This window comes from Boleophthalmus pectinirostris, unplaced genomic scaffold (genome assembly GCF_026225935.1).
Source record: "Boleophthalmus pectinirostris isolate CB_2022bp ecotype Guang Dong unplaced genomic scaffold, ASM2622593v1 HiC_scaffold_22, whole genome shotgun sequence".
Lineage (NCBI taxonomy): Eukaryota > Metazoa > Chordata > Actinopteri > Gobiiformes > Gobiidae > Boleophthalmus > Boleophthalmus pectinirostris.
Genome location: NW_026571190.1, coordinates 490,608 through 509,607, shown reverse-complemented (window position 1 = coordinate 509,607; position 19,000 = coordinate 490,608). Strand labels below are relative to the sequence as shown.

The 19,000-nt window shown below is 39.6% G+C and overlaps 2 protein-coding genes across 2 annotated transcripts; both read right to left on the bottom strand.

The window, feature by feature from the left end:
- Positions 1 to 766: 766 nt before the first annotated feature.
- Positions 767 to 13,651, bottom strand: LOC129410281 (uncharacterized). The gene is made up of 21 exons (XM_055157953.1): positions 13,538 to 13,651; positions 12,932 to 13,299; positions 11,766 to 11,951; positions 10,193 to 10,368; positions 9,590 to 9,713; positions 8,689 to 8,796; positions 8,431 to 8,499; positions 8,209 to 8,351; positions 7,000 to 7,056; positions 6,735 to 6,915; positions 5,990 to 6,175; positions 5,731 to 5,912; positions 4,712 to 4,835; positions 4,516 to 4,623; positions 4,347 to 4,442; positions 4,136 to 4,263; positions 3,895 to 4,041; positions 3,568 to 3,774; positions 2,989 to 3,039; positions 2,794 to 2,909; positions 767 to 875 (listed from the first exon to the last, which is right to left on the bottom strand). The coding sequence occupies exons 2-21, from the start codon at positions 13,274 to 13,276 to the stop codon at positions 775 to 777; spliced, it is 2,835 nt and encodes a 944-aa protein (XP_055013928.1). The 5' UTR covers positions 13,277 to 13,299; positions 13,538 to 13,651; the 3' UTR covers positions 767 to 774.
- Positions 13,652 to 16,205: 2,554 nt separating this feature from the next.
- Positions 16,206 to 17,312, bottom strand: LOC129410363 (NAD(P)(+)--arginine ADP-ribosyltransferase 2-like). Its single transcript, XM_055158392.1, has 3 exons — positions 17,293 to 17,312; positions 17,163 to 17,231; positions 16,206 to 17,081 (listed from the first exon to the last, which is right to left on the bottom strand). Exons 2-3 carry the CDS (start codon positions 17,220 to 17,222, stop codon positions 16,338 to 16,340), a joined length of 804 nt encoding a protein of 267 aa, XP_055014367.1. The 5' UTR covers positions 17,223 to 17,231; positions 17,293 to 17,312; the 3' UTR covers positions 16,206 to 16,337.
- Positions 17,313 to 19,000: the final 1,688 nt, after the last annotated feature.

Here is a 19,000-nt window from a genome sequence, read left to right as displayed (position 1 = left end):
TGGTAAGCTACTACTGTAGCCACAGCTGCCCTGGGGCACACTGACAGAAGCGCGCCATCGGTCCCTCCAACCACCACCATCACTCACACACCACTTTCATACTAGGCATTAAGGACAAACAATGATTGACTTGATTGTATTTAATTGTATTTAATTGATTATTTTGCATGTTTTGGGTTGATGGGGGAAACCGGAGCGCCCGGAGGAAACCCATCCAGACACGGAGAGAAACATGAACTCCACACAGATACCCGGGGATCGAACCCAGAACCTTCTTGCTGTGAGGCACGAATGCTAGCCACTCAGCCACCATGCCGCCATGGTGGTTCTTGTTTGACGTGAGCGGGGGCCGTGGTTGCTTGGGGTCGTCTCTTTTTGCTGCTGTTTTTTCCATTCCTCCCTCTTTTTCTTTCACCCATCAGGGGGTTAACACATTATTTACGCCCATGTCTCCAAACACAAGCCTAAATAAATTCCACCCTCACTATTTTTTTCTTGTTTTAACCCCTAAGGAGATTCAACAAAGTGACCACCTACAGACTGGATCGCGTTATCGGTGCAAATCCCCCCTGCCCTGAATTCTGCCTTTATTTACGCCCATGTCTCGTAACACAAGCCTAAATAAACAGCACTCCCGCTATTTTAATTTTCTTTTAGCCCCCAGTCTGATCCAACAAAGTGACCAAGTGATCACTTCAAAACCCTAACCCTAATCTGCCCATTACACAGCGCCCCCCAGCACCCCCAGTGCCCCTTCGCGCCCCGTCACTTAAGTTATTCCACCGTGTTAGAGCAGAAACAGCTGGCACATCTGAACCAGGACAGGATCTTTTGGAAGCAGTTCTTCTTCTTTTGCTTCGGTGGGCCAGAAGAACCTAAAAATATATAAAAAACATATATGAGCAAACCCAACTTGCTGTCAAACCAAAAATATAATTGTGATCTGAATGATTCTGGAGTTACAGATTATGTAAAAGTCATGTATTATAAGCAGGGCTGTAGACCTGTTTTAGTAATGTTTTAGTCCTGTTTTAGTCCTCTTTTAGTCCTGGTTTGTCCTGTTTTAGTCCTGGTTTAGTCCTGTTTTTGTTCTGTTTTAGTCCTGGTTTAGTTCTGTTTTAGTCCTGGTTTAGTACTGTTTTAGTTCTGTTTTAGTCCTGGTTTAGCCTTGGTTTACTCCTGGTTTAGTCCTGTTTTAGTCCTGTTTTAGTTCTGTTTTAGTTCTGATTTTGTCCTGTTTTAGTCCTGGTTTAGTCCTGTTTTAGTTCTGTTTTAGTCCTGGTTTAGTCCTGGTTTAGTCCTTTTAGTTCTGTTTTAGTCCTGGTTTAGTCCTGGTTTAGTTCTGTTTTAGTCCTGGTTTAGTCCTGGTTTAGACCTCCTTGTTTAGTTCTGTTTTAGTCCTGTTGTAGTCCTGTATTAGACCCGGTTTAGTCCTGGTTCAGTTCTGATTCAGTTCTGGATTAGACTTGGTTTAGACCTGGTTTAGTCCTGTTTTAGTCCTTTTTTAGTCCTGGTTTAGTCCTGTTTTAGTTCTGTTTAAGTCCTGTTTTAGTTCTGTTTTAGTCCTGGTTTAGTCCTGGTTTAGTTCTGTTTTAGTCCTGTTTTAGTTCTGTTTTAGTCCTGGTTTAGTCCTGTTTTAGTCCTGTTTTAGTCCTGGTTTAGTCCTGGTTTAGACCTCCTTGTTTAGTCCTGTTTTAGTCCTGTTGTAGTCCTGTATAAGACCCGGTTTAGTCCTGGTTCAGTTCTGATTCAGTTCTGGTTTAGACTTGGTTTAGACCTGGTTTAGACCTGGTTTAGATCTGGTTTAGTCCTGTTTTTGTCCTTTTTTAGTCCTGGTTTAGTCCTGTTTCAGTTCTTTTTTAGTCCTGTTTTAGACCTGTTTTAGTCGTGGTTTAGTCCTGTTTTAGTCCTGTTTTAGTCCTTTTTTAGTCCTGGTTTAGTCCTGTTTTAGTCCTGTTTTAGTCCTGTTTTAGTCCTGTTTTAGTCCTGGTTTAGTCCTGGTTTAGTCCTGTTTTAGTCCTGTTTTAGTTTGTTTAGTCCTGTTTAGTCCTGTTTTAGTCCTGTTTTAGTCCTGGTTTAGTCCTGGTTTAGTCCTGTTTAGTCCTGTTTTAGTCCTGTTTAGTCCTGTTAGTTTTAGTCCTGTTTTAGTTTAGTTCTGTTTTAGTTTAGACCTGGTTTAGTGTTTAGTTGGTTTAGTCCTGTTTTGTCCTTTTTTAGTCCTGGTTTAGTCCTGTTTTCTTTTTTAGTCCTGTTTTAGACCTGTTTTAGTCGTGGTTTAGTCCTGTTTTAGTCCTGTTTAGTCCTGTTTTTAGTCCTGGTTTAGTCCTGTTTAGTCCTTTTTTAGTCCTGTTTTAGTCCTGTTTAGTCCTGGTTTAGTCCTGTTTTAGTCCTGTTTAGTCCTGTTTTAGTCCTGTTTAGTCCTGGTTTAGTCCTGTTTTAGTCCTGGTTTAGTCCTGTTTTAGTCCTGTTTTAGTCCTGTTTTAGTCCTGTTTTAGTCCTGGTTTAGTCCTGGTCCTGGGCACATGTGTCGTAGCCTATGGACAGTTTAAGATTTTTAGACTGTTGTATTTGGACGACAAAGTGCAATGAATTTTAAAAGAACTCTTTCATTCTTATAATTTTGTCTTTGCCACATTCGTTTTCTCTTCCTGTTCGACTGTTCACACTTGTGCAGCTTTGGGCAAATAAATCAGATTTCTCACATCAGATTTAGACATTTCTATAATCTGATAACACCAGAGATCAGATGTTTGTTGTTCGTGTAAACCAGTGTTAAAGTGAAGTGAGTCTTACCTGCCGAGAGCTGCTCCTGGGGCATCGGAGCCACTTTCCACTTCCAGCGTAGTCTTCTCTTTGTTTTGGGCATCGGAGACTCTTCTGTCCAGCACAGTTTCTTCTGCTTTTGTGGGCTGTAAGAACGGACATGTTTAGGTGTCAAGCTCAAGCAAATCAACTGTAATTATAATTATTCAAGTCATTGGTTCATACCTTTTGGTCTTCTCCTCAGTGTCCAGTCTTGCCTCCATCTTACTTTGCATCCTGTGGACAAAATATATTGTGTTAGATTTAATTTATGTAACAAGTTTTAACATTATCATAACTGCACTGGAAAAAAAAAAAAACTATATCTAGGTAAGTTAAATTGACTTAAATTCGATTCAACTTGACAAGAAAAATTATCCACCAATGGAATAAGTGTGTTTTTTCTTAACTCAAGCAACATTCAATTTTGTTTCTTATTTTAAGTCCAAAAAGTTGTTGTTTTTAAGTGTAGCAAGATGTATTTTCATATTTTAAGTACAAAAAGTCCTGTTCCACTGGCAGTAATTTTACATGTCCAGTGAAATTTACTCAAATCATGATAAAACTTTCTTAATTCAAGTCATCGTAACTTGACTAGATTTAGTTTTTTTCCAGTGTGGCTTTGGAAACTTAAGGTGGAGCCCGAGATCGCTAGATTACTCAAACATGCATGGCAGATATATAAAACTTCAGGCATGTTTTTGATGAGGGAACAACGTTATAACACAAAATAAATCTCCAAAAACCAACCCAAGTGGTGCTCACCTGCCACTCTGGAGCTTGTCCTGCTCCAGAAACTGCACTATTGTTTTAGGTTTTTCCCTTAAGACTGGTTCAGAGGGCACAGTACACACTGCTGCTGCTGCCGCTGCCACTGCCGCCTCCGCCACCAACGCCTCCGCCGCCTCCGCCAACAACCGTGTTAGACTTCTGGTTGACTCGCTCATTTTAAGACCCTTAACTGGTGTAAAACTATAACACATACAGTATTTGTCTCAGGTACCATCCCACCAAACTAAGTCGTAATTTGAAATCATGAAAACCTATCACGCACTGTAACAATCTCCCCTAAAACTACAGAAGCGTACTCACCTCTTGCTCACTGGAGGATCTTCTACAAAGGCTGTGGTGTTTTCAGGTGAGGCTGGTTTGACCGTGATGAAAACGGGTGACTTCAGGGGCTTCTGGACGGCGTCGACCTGCTCCTCAGACACTGGCGCTTCCACCTCTCTGCTCATACTGCAAACAACAAAACAAACATAATTATTTTAATATTTGACTTTTGCTGCACACTGTATTCTGGCATAGTTTTGTTGTGGGATTTCCTACTCACCTGATAAAGTCATGCTCCAGGATCTGAGCAGGAGTGATCCTCTGAGTCCCGTCCAGAGTGAGCATCGCCTTCACCAGGTCAATGCACGCAGCTAGCTCAGCGCTGTCATAACTGTGTGCAACACTGGACTGAAAAAGAGCAGATAATTCCAAAATAAGAACTGTGAACACAAATTTAACAGAAGAAATGTTGACCTAAAGTTAAATTATACCTGAATTACTTCATCCAAAGAGTCAAAGGCGTCTGTTTCGTGGGTCTTGATCGTATTCTGAGGCAGCTGAGAAGACTCTTCAAACTCCTGTGCGGTCTAATCCAAAAGAAAATCTGGGTGAATTACCATGATGACTTTAAATTAATTGGTGAAATAAAAACCTGTTTACCTTTATCTTCCAGCTGGCCCCATCAGCATTGAAATACTCATGGGTGTTGATCGCTTCACTGAGGATGTAGTCAGGAGGTTGACCGAATATTTTGACTATAGTCGTCAGCTAAAGAAACAAAAGATAAAAAACATGGTTAAATGTTTGGATTTTTAAGACTGTGTGAACGTTTTCTTCAGAACAACAGTGTACTTACAGTCTCAAATTCTGTTCGGTCGGGAAACAAATCACACCCAGTGAGCAAAGTGACCGACATGGTGCCCAGAGACCAGATGTCTATGGCCTCATCGAACGGGAGTCCAAGGATGATTTCTGGAGCTCTGTGGAACAAATGCAAAATATAAACACACATAAAAGCATGTTCACACTTAATAAAAGCATAATTTATCTCCAATTGTGCAGAGGTGGGTAGCACTCATTTTACTTGAGTAATATTTAGTTTGAAGTTATTTGGGTAAAGTTTATGGATACTCTTCCCACTGTGAACAACTGAAACACAACTGGAAAACTTTATGTTGTAAAAAAGCGTAAATAATAATCTGCGCTACTTACAACTGACCTTCAGATATGATTTGTTTTGTATTTTCATTTTTTTCATGATTTTCTTTGGAAATGTCATATTCTGTGTATTGTCTGTCCAATTACATTAAGTCATAATTCATAAATTTGACTTTTGCGCCGCACTGGACCAGGACTAAAACAGGTCTCAATCCTGGTCTGATCCTTTTCTGAGTCCCGGTCTGGTCCCGGTCCTAATCACCCTACAGTGTACGCGGGCGCAACTCCGAGCCCGTCCCGACACTCCTGGTTCAGTAATGGTTCAGTCCTGGTTCAGTCCTGGTTTAGTCCTGGTTTAGTCCTGGTTCAGTCCTGGTTTAGGACTGAGACCAGGACCAGACCCGGACTGAGAGCAGAACCAGGACTGAGACCAGGACCAGACCAGGACTGAAACCGGTTTTAGTCCTGTTTTAGTCCTGGTTCAGTCCGTATGAAGCGCAAAATCTGGCATCGCAGTTTAAGTCACAGTTACCTATTTTTTCCATTATTCATCTAAACACAAAATCGAAAACTGAAAAAAATGAATTGTTAACCGTTTTTTCATTTTGGTTTTGGAGACAAATAATGAAGGAAATAGTTGTCATGTTGCTCTTACTTAAGTACCATTTGTGGATAGTCTACCCACCTCTGCTGTACACATGTAACAGTACACCTTACCTGTAGTGGACACGTTGCGCCGTCATGCCCGGTATCGTCCTCTTTTGCTCGATAAAAGCTCCAAAATCGGCCAATTTGATCTTAATTGGCTCGTTGCTACGGTGACACAGCCAGATGTTTTCCATTGTAACACCCGTATGGATTATCCCCTTGGACTCCAGGGTCTGTAGAGCCGTGGCCGTCTGCAAAAGTTGTAACGTTCAATTAAAACACAAATAAATTCTCTCTCAGATTCTGCATTTGTTTAACCGGTTCTTACCTGCTGGATAACGGCCCGGATGTCACTCATGGGCAGTGGGGAGCGTTGTTTAATGTACGAAGCTAAGTTCATACTTAGCTCCTCCAAAACTAGAGCCTCCCCACGGCCGGTTGGCAACGTTTCAATAAATGTCACTATATTTTTATGATCCGCCTTCTGTTCTGCAATTGTTTCCAGCAGTTGGATCTGATTTTGGAGAAAAACAAAACAAAAAACAGGTTAGTGGAGTGTTAACATGTAAGAGTCTATAGATACAACAACACGTGAGCTCATTTTGTGTCCAGTATTATAGTCAACATTTCTTCTTTTTTCTTTCTTGTTGAAAATCAGACACATAAACGTGACCATGGCCTAAATAAATCGCAAGTTCCTGAAATTTTGTTGTTTAAATCCATTTTCTAATCTAAAAACGCGCTGAATATTTTATTTGGCATTAATAAAAACATTTTAAGCAGCCTAAACTTGTGGATGTCATCTAATCTCACACACATTTTAGACAATTGCTTTCCGCTTCTCCGTGTTTGATAGAGCTTAAAAAAGCGAACGTTCCCAATTTGCGGGCAGACTGATATATGAGAAAATTGTCCCTCAATACGCGACATTTCAGTCTGGTGTTATAATACATTTGCTTCAGGTGCTTTGTGGTGTGGGTAAGGCTGTTTTTAGTGGCAGGATAACTGTGACCATTGACACTATTATTCCCAACTATTTAAATGTAAAGTCTAAAGTTTGGTGTCACACTTACCTCACGCTGAGTCTTGTTGTGTGAATATGGCAGCTTGATTGTCACACTCTTCCCGGTGTCCACTCGTCTGCAATTGAACACCTGACCAAACCTGCCACTCCCCAGCATTTTGATGACTTTGAAGCCTTCCGGGAGAACTGCACTGATCTCCTCACGGGTCAGTGGCTTGTTGAATATGTCACTGTGAAAGAAAAAAGACAGTTACATAAACCTAAAATGTTTTAGTCTTTTTTTTTTGTTATCATTCTACGCAGATTTTTCTTACCGTTCATCCTCCTGGTCCTCTGTGGGGATGTAAAGTTGTCTCACTGAAGGATTCTCACTGTAATGACAAAAAAACAGCTCATGTTATCAAATGTACCGACTAATATTGTGTAAAGTCAAGTCGAGAAAACCTTCATCTTGCTAAATGAAAGTGTTGCCATCGTAATTATTATGTAATTTACTCAGTTTTAGCCTTTGTTTATGTTATAGTTTGTGTCATATTAGCTTCCTGTGTCTGACCAGGAAGTAAAATTACAAAATATATACAGTAAATAGAAAAAAAAAATGGCAAGAATTTGAGTAAAATCTTCAAAAAAAAAGTCTAATCTGTCATATTATGCTCTTTGTTCATTCTATATTAAGACTAATTAAGGTGCAGTTATTAGGGATGTAACAGTAACTGAAATATCGTGATATCGTATCATCAAAAGTCTCACAATAATATTGTGAGTCGTCGCAATATATCGAATCTCAAGTGTCTATGCTTGAATTCATTGTTTTGGTTCAGCAGCAGCAGCTAAAGAACTACATAGACCATGATCCTTTGCTCTGTTTCAGTCCAATCAACATGCTGAAATAACTGTTATGATGCACTCTTAAATGAGAGGAAAATATCGCAATAAATATCGTACAGTAGGGGTGTAACGATACCCAAATCTCACGATACGATATCGTCACGGCATGAACCTCACGGTACGATATTTATTGCGATACCGTGGGAAAGCTCACAATTAAGGATGTAAAAATATCCAAATTTCTTGGTACAATATTTTCACAGTGTACATCTCACGATACGATATTTATTGTGATATTTTGTGGAGCTAACAAAACTGTAAATATTCTCCTTTTTCCTCTTAAATTGCCTTGACAACACTTAATCCAAAGAACTAAAACTTAAAAGTGCTTAGAAATGTTAACTTATTTCTTCTTCTTGTCTAAACTGAAATGGAGCAAAGGATCATGGTCTATGTAGTTCCCTCTGTCTCTTTTTAGCTTTTTCTGCACCATAACTCTAAATTTGAGCAAAGAGACTTGTAATTTGATATATTTTTGATGGTCCACGATATTATTGTGAGAACTTTGATGATACGATATCACGATATTTCAGTTATCGTGAGAAGCATATTGTGAGAATATCATATGGAGAGGTTTGGATATCGTTACATCCCTAGTAGTTATTATAAAGTAAAAGCTGACTTTACAGGCTTACAGTTCATCACGGATAAATGGATGCTGGAGGATTTCAGACGGTGTAATTCTTTTGTCATGGTCAGCTTCCAGCATCCTGCCGAGCAACAATGTGGCTGCTTCCATGTCTCTGTCGTCCTCCAGGCTCGACAAGTTGAACTCGCCCTAGAAACAAGTCATCGATAGATTAGTATTCGCATTTTCACGTTTAACATCCGTGTTTCAATTTTGCTCTATCGCTTACCTCTATCACATGACGAAGTGAATTGTACTTGTCAGTACATTCCGATGAAAGCGAGGCAGACCGGCGTGCCTAAAAAGATTTTGAAAGTTAAAATCACACATTTTAATAATATACAATACCTGTCAAAAGTTTGGACACATTTTTTCATTTATGTTTCTTCTATATATTTTTTTAAATGGGCCAATCTTGGGACTGGTAGTGTATTTGGCATATAAGATGATGTAATTATATTTTTTAATCCAACAAGATAATACTCACTTCAAATATCCAATTTTGACCAATGCGTTTAAAGTACACACATGTCTCAGTTCCTGTGTCGAGGAAGGAGGCAGATGGTGTGCCGAAGAGGTGCACTATAACCTTCATCTTTATAAGAGAAACACATGTTAGATAAGGCTTATTAAAATGATTTACTGTTTACATAGAGGTGGGACGTGTATATAAAAAAATTTGATAAGCAAAATGCATTGTTAAAGAGGGGGTATCATGAAAAATCGACTTTTTGGAGCTTTTTACCATGTTATAACATTCCCTCATCAAAAACATGCCCAAAGAGGTTTTAAATGTCATCCATGCATGTTTGAGTAGTTTAGTGATCTCTCTTCCAGGCACTATGTGAGTTCGGGCACCAGCCAATCAGAGAAGAGCCATACATCCTGTGTTGGCAACGATTCCCGAGATCGAGGATTTAAAGCCGGAGCAAAGAGAATGTTTGGTGAATTTTATCAAGGGGAAAGATGTTATTGCCCTTCTTCCTACGGGATCTGGGAAAAACTTAATCTACCAGTTAGCCCCGTTATCGGAGCATTACATACGTCACGACCAAATAGCAGCGATTGGTTGAATAAAAAAGTACCCGCCTACCAACGAGCAAACAAATTCTAACGCTATGAGGCCAGACGGTTTCCACGAAGTGAAACCGGCTGATGAATCAGGCTACAAAACACTACAACTTCACAAACCTGAGCATATCCAAAACAGTAAAGGGGAACATGGTGATCTAAACATGTTACCTGTTAGCAGTTAATACCTCATATTAGTGGAATATCCCCTCTTTAAAATATTGTCTGAATATTGTTATGAAGATAATGCAAAAATCAAGTTATTAATTTCTGTTAGTACCTCCCACCTCTATATCGACTGATGGATGGTGACTTACTATTTGATATTTATTTCTGGCAGGGAATATATTCTGCTGTATCAACATTAGGGCAAACAGTTTTCCCAGGCTCCACACATCCACAGCTTCATTGCAGTGCATCCCCAGAATCACTTCTGGAGCCCTGAGGGAAGAACAAAGACATGACATGAACTTAAAATGTACAAGATCGATGTTATTAAGGCAAGACACTGCAGGCGATCAGGAAAATAATCTGAAATTTGGAGATGTCATTTGGAAACCTTTTCTGTAGTACAAAAAAAAACATTTATAAATAAGGCATTTTATGTGTAAAAAGCCAACGTTGCACATATTTGGGACATGTCAATCTGTAAATGGGCAGAGATAGCCAGATTTTTTTTTTTCTATTTTGTTGTCAGATTAGATACAAAAAAAAATATATATATATATATATATACAAAAATACTATATTAGAAAGTTTGGTGTATGTGCAACATACAGCCGTACATTTAGGTAAAACTGATGTTACAAAGTCCTATATAAATCTATGAAAGCAACTTAAATGAAATAATAAACCATGTGCATATGTGTGTGCCTGCAGTGTCTCCCCTTCATCACATAAACAGGAATCCCATATCTTACCTGATGCAGGGGACGTGCGAGTCTGCTGTGACCTCGGCTGTGGACATGGCCCAGCCAAAGTCAATGACTTTGAGAGTCAAAGGCCTCTGGGTATGATCACAGATCATTATATTTTCCATGTGAAGATCCCCGTGGATTAAGGACATCTCCTTCAGCGCCTCCAAAGCTGTAGCCACCTGCACAATGTTACAACAGAAACAATTAGATTAAAAGTTTGTGATTTATTTATCATTATCTTTAATTTCCCATTCATTTTTCCTGTAGACTTTAATCTGGTAAAAGGGTAAAAGTAATCTGAGCTAATCAGCTAACTAATGATGACAAGACCAAGACCATACTAGTATATTGTTATTTTAAATCTGTTTTTTTTTTTTTTTTTTTTTTTTTATTCTATAGGAAAATCATTTCAAATCAAATTTATTTGCATAGCACATTTAAAACAGCCAAAGCTTACCAGAGTGCTGAACAGCGAAATTAAACATACAATAGACAAATCAACAAGTATAATAATTTAAAAAATAATAATAACCTCAAGGTGAAATGAATGGGAAATACTTGTAGAACCAGTACGGATTTGGGCGTGACTTCTGAGCCACCACTATGATCTTTTTATGACATTTTACCACGACTTTATATTGCTAAACACCACCAGTCAAAAGTTTACTATACTTTGAGGCATCTAAATCTAAAATATAATACAAATATAGTCTTATATATTTGCAGTCTTATATAGGGGTGTAACAATATCCAAGTCTCACCATACGATATCGTCACGGTATGAACCTCACGGTACGATATTTATTGCGATATCGTGGGAAAGCTCTCGATTACGGATGTAACAATATCCAAATCTCTCGGTACGATATTTTCACGATGTACATCTCACGGTACGATATTTACTGCGATATTTGTGGAGGCTAAACAGCTAAAACTTAAAGACTTAATCCAAAGAACTAAGACTTAAAAGTGTTTAGAACTGTTATTTCTTCTTGTAGTCTACACTGAAATGGAGCAAAGGATCATGGTCTATGCAGTTCCCGCTGTCTTTTTTTTTTTTTTAGCTATGGCTGCACCAAAACTCTTAATATACGCAAATAGACTTGTAATTCGATATATTGTGATGGTCCACGATATTATTGAGAGAACTTTGACGATACGACATCACAACATCACGATGTTTCGGTTATTGTTACATCCCTAGTCTTATCCTATTTACTTATATACTTTTTTTCTTTATGACTTAATCCCATATACATTTTTTTCTCATGTTTTTGTTTTTTAGCTAAAGTAAGTTAAGGTTAGGGTTAGAATTAGGGTTAGAACGGTTCATTTGGTTAAGTGTAGGGTTTTGGGACATGGAACACTAGTCTCACCAAGGGAAACGTCAAGGGAAACGCCAAGGGAAACGCCAAGGGAAACGCCAAGGGAGTCCCGAATGAGAAAAGTCTGTGTACAAACTTTTGACTGGTAGTATATTACATCACAACATGTATAACTTAAATCGGTATAAAACCTGTAAAGTCATTTGAACATTTTGTGTGTACTTAGACAAAAACACTTTGCACTGTTTTACCTGTTGGATAATGGTGCGAATATCCGAGAGGGGCAAAGGGCGATGAATCCACCAAAAGTCATCTAAAGTCATGTCCAGCTTTTCAAGGATCATGCCTTTGCCGAAATTAGTTTTAAAAGACCCGAAGAACTTCACTATGTTCCTCTGGTCCGCCCCCTGCTCCATCAGGCGGCGCATTATATGGACCTGCACAGAATAGTAGTTACATGTTACAATTTTACATTTATACTAACATTCTTTACTAGTTTTCTTCAATTATTCATTTTTTTAGTATTTCTGTTTTCATTTTGGTCAGGTTTATTGTTTTATTTCCTAGTTGGACATGAACACGTATGACAAACACACAGGAAACTGTAGAACTGTTCCCCATCAAGCATAATGGTAAGAAAACCTTTAAGTATTTCTGTACTTTTCTTCCTACCACACAAAACTATAATAAATATTTATAACATGTACTATCCCACCAAAACAAGTACTGTATTTTTTGGACTATAAGTTGCACTTTTTTTTCATGGTTTGGGTGTTTCCTGCGACTTATGCTCCGGTGTGACTTATATGTTAAAATTTTCACACTGACAGCCTCGAGAGGGCGCTCTAGGCTTGTCTGCTGCTACTATTACTCCGGTACCACTGTCTCTTGGCTCTACTGCACATGTCTCCTGCAGAAAGAGCCGCTGTCCTGTGTGGGATCTGGTCAGTCCATCGCACCATTACTTCTGTACCAGTTTAAGTGACTTCAGTGAGAACCGAAACCATCCTGTCAGGATTCAGGCAGGCCGGAACAATTCTATATAGGTCACGGAGTTGCTCAGAAGTGACACAGAGGATGAAGAATTGAACGGATTTAGTGATTTGGAGTGAGATGGAGAGTTTGGTCAACTTTTTCTGTTGTTTATGCGAGAGTTATCTGAAGAACTGTTCTCTGTTCTATTATTTTTACTAGAACTTGACTTTCAAGGTGAAATGTTGGTTCCTTGTCTCTGATTCTATAAAACTAATGTCCCCCAAAAAGTGTGACTTTTATGTTTTTTTAATCTTCATTACACATTTTTTGGCTGGTGCAACTTATACTTCGGAGCGTCTTATAGTCCATAAAAATACAGTAATCATGAAATATAATATATCCTGTCATGTACACTTTAAATAATATTCAAACTCGGGCTTACCTCCGACCTAGTGTCTCGCACTTTGAAGGGAAGTTTAACCACCACAGCTTCCTGAGTGTCTCTGTTTTGACACTCCACCACTTGACCGAAGGCTCCGTAGCCTATACATTTTATGTATTCATACTGTAGTGGTATTGACTTCTTAATCCTGGTAATTGCCATTTGACTATTGGGGTCCAAATTTGAAGGTCTCAAATTCGTCTCGTCCTCTGAAACCCATGGAGCCGTCTCCAGATCCTCTTCGTCCGTTGCAAACCACGAACTGTTGTTCCAACTGTTGTACGAACTGTTGTTCGAACAACAGTTGGTACAACAGTTCCCTTGTAATGAACAGGTCGAACCCATTTCCAGATTTTGGGGTTGGCTACCTGCACAAGCAATGACAGCGCAGTAAATTAGTTTTTCCCCCTCACACAAGTGCACCCACAGGCAGGTGAAAGTCTGGTTTTGAAGTGTACTGGCGTCAGCTGATGTTTGAAACTTATCTAGTAACTTGCAACCACTTCACAAACCAGGATTCACATGAAAAAACAAACATCTTTCGCAAACAACTGCAAACGAAATTTTTTTTTGTCAAAACACATGAAAATCCTGGTGTAGTAGTACCTTGCGTATGTGACTGTAGAAGAAAACTAGCAGATTTTAAGCCTTGTTTGTTGAGTTGTGTCTCCCTGACAAAAAGTACGTCTGTCCTCTGCTTCGTCTACCTGGAAATGAACTGAAGAAGTGGAGCATACATAGGCTTATAGAGACAACGTACTTTACGTGTCATCGAGGTTACATAACAAAGTATTCTACACCTTTGATCGATCGCCATAGAGACCATTCCAGAATTCCATAATATGCAAATGAAAACAGCTTTGTTATGTTTTAAAATATGTTTACTTTAGCTGTTCTCTATGAAAGCATGAACTGATGGAAAACGTGTAATACATTGTGCTTGCATTTATTTGAGTAAACAGCAGAAGAAGTTTCCAAATGATACTTCTAAATTTAAGGCGAGACACTGTAGTTGAATAGGACAAAATCTTAAATTTAGAGATATCAATTTGAAACTTCTCCTGTAGTTTATAATACAAGCCGTGTGTGTGTGTGTGTCTGTGTGTGCGTGTGTGTGTGTGCGTGTGTGTGTGTGTTTGTGTGCGTGTGTGTCTGTGTGTACGTGTGTGTGTGTGTGTGTGTGTGTGTGTGTGTGTGCGTGTGTGTGTGTCTGTGTGTGCGTGTGTGTGAGCGTGCGTGTGTGTGTGTGTGCGCGTGTCTGTGTGTGTGTGAGTGTCTGTCTGTGTGTGTGTGAGTGTCTGTCTGTCTGTGTGTGTGTATATGTGTGTCTGTCTCTCTGTGTGTGTGTGTGTGTGTGTGTGTGTGTGTCTGTGTGTGTGTTTGTGTGTGTGTGTGTGTGTGTGTATGTGTGTGTTTGTCTGTCTGTGTGTGTGTGTAAACAACATGTAAACAAACAGCGCTGTGTGACAGCGTCGGGCTCTGGCCTGGTTCGGTTGTGCACGTGTGAGTGCGGTCATAGAACCCCGGGCAATCATGCTTGGACGGCACGTTCCTAAAGTCCTAGTATGAGTGCACCCCAAAAGAACTGCTCAAAAATGCATGTGTGTTAAAATCCAACTACACAGTTCAATTTGAACTCAACCTAATGATTACGCTCAATTATTACAAAATAAACTTTTTAGAACTTTCTACCGTGTTATAATATTTAAAACCACACCTGAACAGGTTTCATGTGTCATCCATGCATGCTTGAGTAATCTTGCATTCTCTCCTGGACTATTTGAACCCTCCTCATTGTAAGCTCAGCCCACAAGCCGACTCCACCCGTGCTCCTGCACGCTTATTTTCCATAAATATACAAAAGCAGAATACAAAAGACAACGCTCGGAAGGGAAACTGTTAGCAAAACTGAATCTATTTACACATGTTTTTATGCTGTTTTCGGTTAATAGCATTTCAAAACAATAAAAAGGAACATGGAGATCTAAATATGCTATGTGTTAATAATTAATGTAATACCCCCTTTCCAAGATGAACATCTAGTAATGGCCAATTATTATAAGCAGCGTGAAGCTTTTTCTGCACCTTCTAGTCATCTCATGCAAAAATGGCTTTCTAGCTGTAGTACCATTGCACATCTGACATTTCCAAATATGCAACATCAGCAAAAAATACTGACTCAGCATGTAGAACATTTTAATCCATCTTCTGGTTTGTCAGAGGGCATAAGATGTTTTGTTTGTCTTCACATGACAAATGTGTGAATCAAATTTTGTGGCTCTACGACAAAGTTGTTGGGACATTTTTTATCCACATCCAAATTTTTCGTAGCCTTTTAGTAGCCTTGACAGATGACACGACTACAAAGTCGATCATCGGCGTCCGGCCTAGAGTATCCTGGTGCCACGTGCACTGATGGACACCCTTGTGCTTGAGCATGGTGTTTGTTATGGACAAACTGTGACTAGGACAGAAGTCCAATAACAGAACACCACTGGGTTCAGATCAGGGAGGTCGTTCCTCCCGATCAAACCTCTCCAAGTGTCACTGTCATTGCCCACATGGGCGTTGAAGTCCCCCAGTAGAACTACGGAGTCCCCAGTCGGTGCACTGTCCAGTACCCCTCCCAGGGACTCCAAGAAGACCGGGTACTCTGCACTGCTGTTTGGCCCGTAGGCCGAAACCACAGTGAGAGACCTGTCCCTGACCCAAAGGCACAGGGACGTGACCCTCTCGTTCACTGGGGTAAACTCCAACACGTGGTGGCTGAGCTGTGGGGCAATGAGCAGGCCCACACCAGCCCACCGCCGCTCCCCGCAGGCAACACCAGAAAAATGGAGGGTCCAACCAGTCTCAAGAAGATGGGTACCAGAGCCCAAGCTCTGTGTGGAGGTGAGCCTGGCCACCAGGCGCTCGCTTTGGAGCCCCAACCCCAGGCCTGGCTCCAGGGTGGGGCCCTGGTTGCGCCATACTGGGGGAGCTCACGGTCCTTTTTATTGTACTGTTCATAGGGATTTGTGAACTGCACTTAGTCTGACCTGTCACCTAGGACCTGTGTGCCATGGGAGACCCTACCAGGGGCATAATGCCCCGGGCAACATAGCTCCTAGGATCATACGCAAACTCCCCCACCACGATAAGGTGGCAGTTCAAGGGGGGAGACATGGCTGTATCCCCTGACAGTAATACACAGTGCCAGATTGTCCTGTGGTTTAGTTTGCTCAACTTTCATTCTCTAGCCCAAAGATTGTCTTACAGTCTGTCATTAATTACACACACACTGTTAACATGTTTATTCTTCTTTATTCATAGAAACATTGTACAGCTCAGAACAATTACATTTGCATTAGTCTTATTGCCTAATTTCAATTCAGCCTAATTTCCCTAATGCCTGATTTCAACAACTTCAGTACTTCAGGCTAGTTGAAGTTAGTTTTGGTTCAGTTGCCTTGCAGTTGAGATTGCTCAACTTTCCAGTACTCTTTAGGACAAAGACTTTTTTACAATCTTTCATTTCTTTGTAAGAGCCCTCAGCTATTTCTATTATTTTGAACGTCTCGTAAGGGGGAATCAGCACTTCATCCTCATCCAATCTTGAGTAGCTTTTGATGTTTGCACCAAAACAGGTCTCAGTGTAAAAGCAGGTCTCTCTTCCAAAAGTGATCTGATCTGGATCTGTACTAGAGGATGCAAAATAACCAAAGCGCATTTGTTGGTTGACTTCACCTGTATATTTGTTGTTGGTTCTCCTGTAGGTGGTTTGACATGGCTTGTTATTGTCAGCATTAATGACCTGAAGGGCAGAAGTGATCCAAAAGTGTAAAGCGTGGTATGGGAAGTCCTTAGTGGCGTATTTAGCTTTACCTTCTTTGACCATTGCATTAAACGGACCATAAACATTGGGAAATTCTTGTGAGTAAACATAGACTGCTTGGACTTGTTCTAGGGTTAATGATTTGTCCGGACGTTTTTCATACTTTTTTTTTGCAAAGGGGCCTGCAACCTTCCAAGCATTTTTAAATGGGTCAATGTTGTTCTCTCTGGGGAAGTAAACGTTCTTGACGACTTCAGCCATTGACTCCTTGCAGCCGTCGTACATGTCGTCAATTGAATTCTCCATCATACTCAGCGGAATTGACTGTATGGACTCCTAGGTAATTTCAGAAAGAAATAAAATATTATCCTTAAACCAACACAAATATCTTAAGAATTTGAATCATTAAACTCATACCATCATTGCAAAAGACGGAATCACCTGACAAAGCGTCAAAGCCAGCACTGTGGTCTCCATGTCTGTGAACTAAAGCAGAAAGAAGAATGTAAAACAACACAGAGTTATAGAGTAAACTTGATGCCCTTACCTCAGGTCCAGTCTGGTCTCTGTCTGCAGGTCAGTACAGTTCTGCTCTTAAATAGTTAAACTGTTCCTGTTTTTATTGATCTATTGGGAAAGTATTTCCTTCTAACAGTGACAAAACATTACATCATTGTTGTCAGAGCATCAGTGTTGAACCACACCTATGGATGTATAGATGTGTCAGTAGTTTTGAATGAGAATATTTCATGATGAATAAAATAACCTGAATAAAAAATAGTTGAAATGGAACTAATTGGGGAAAGAAAGCATTAACATGTGATAGGTGGGTATGATTTTTCATTTTTCAGCATCTATAAATCAGACTGACAAAATTCAAGTTGCGAAAAAAACAAAAAACAAAAAAAAAACTCAAGTTGCCAAATTCAGCGAAAAGAAAATTCAAGTTGAGAAATTCAGATCAAAAACATTCAGGTCAAAGTTCACCGCTCATTCTGTTACTATGGGAACTTGCCAACACCAGGGGGCGCCGTGCTCATAGAGGCCAAAAAGCAGAAGACATTCAACATTCTCACACACCATGAACAACCAAGTGGTAAATATATTTTTTTAAATGACTGTGTTACTTACGGTTTACTGGTTTATGTTTTCATAGCATCTTCAGTTTTACTGAGGCCTCAGTTACGAAATCAAGTGTTTTTAGAAATTTTGGGTATAGTCATTTCAGTCTAACAAAAAGAATGAATGTTAATGTTTTCTACTAGGCTATTTGGAGCCCGTTTCCGTGACTTAAACTGCGATGCCAGACTTTTGCACCGCATACGGACTGATCCCAGGACTGAACCTGGACTAAAGCTGGACTAAAACAGGACTAAAACAGGACTAAACTAGGACTAAACCAGGAAGGAACCAGTACTGAGTGTCGGGACGGGCCCGCACTGACCGGGATTGAGTAAAAGTAATGTAAAATTATACCCAACTATCACATGTTTTTTTTGTTTTGTTTGTTTGTTTGTTTTTTTTTTTCAATTACTCCCATTTTCCATTTTATTTTTTATTTGAGTTGTTTCATTCATCATGAAATATTCTAATTCAAAACTTCTGGCACATCTATACTTCCATACACACCAGCCTTCACATAAGACAATATGAAAAAATACACAATTAAAAGAATAATTAAGTATGACATCAAATCATTTAAAGCTGCCATCCAACCTAACAATTATTTATTATTTCACTTTTATTGTATACTTCATGGTGATGGTGCAGTGGAATCATGAAATAATTGCATTATCATTACTGTGCGTAATGAAAGTAAGCCAGTCTTCTGCCGAAATGAGCTACCTGCAGCCTAAATTGACAGTGACGTATATCGATTCATGCTACCCCCCGTCGAAATAAGCTACTTTACGTTTTTCCGTGCACAGTTGTATAGATCCAATAAAGCCTCACCCCAGTTTTACAACATATTTCTTTGGATTAGAGACGCGGGTTTGATGTCATTTGAACACGGTGATCAAACTTTATACCTCAGTTATGTCAATTTCAACTCATTTAATTTATGAATATGTGAAGGTAGTTCATCTGGACAGTCATGTTCTGCTCAAATAGGGCTCCAACTAAAGGTAGAACATATCGACAGGACAATTTAGCCATCGAATAAAACTCCCACTAGAGAAAGAAATGACTGGAAACACTGAAATCTTTATATTAAATAAATATCATCGTCAACAGTGTGAATTTCTATGATAATA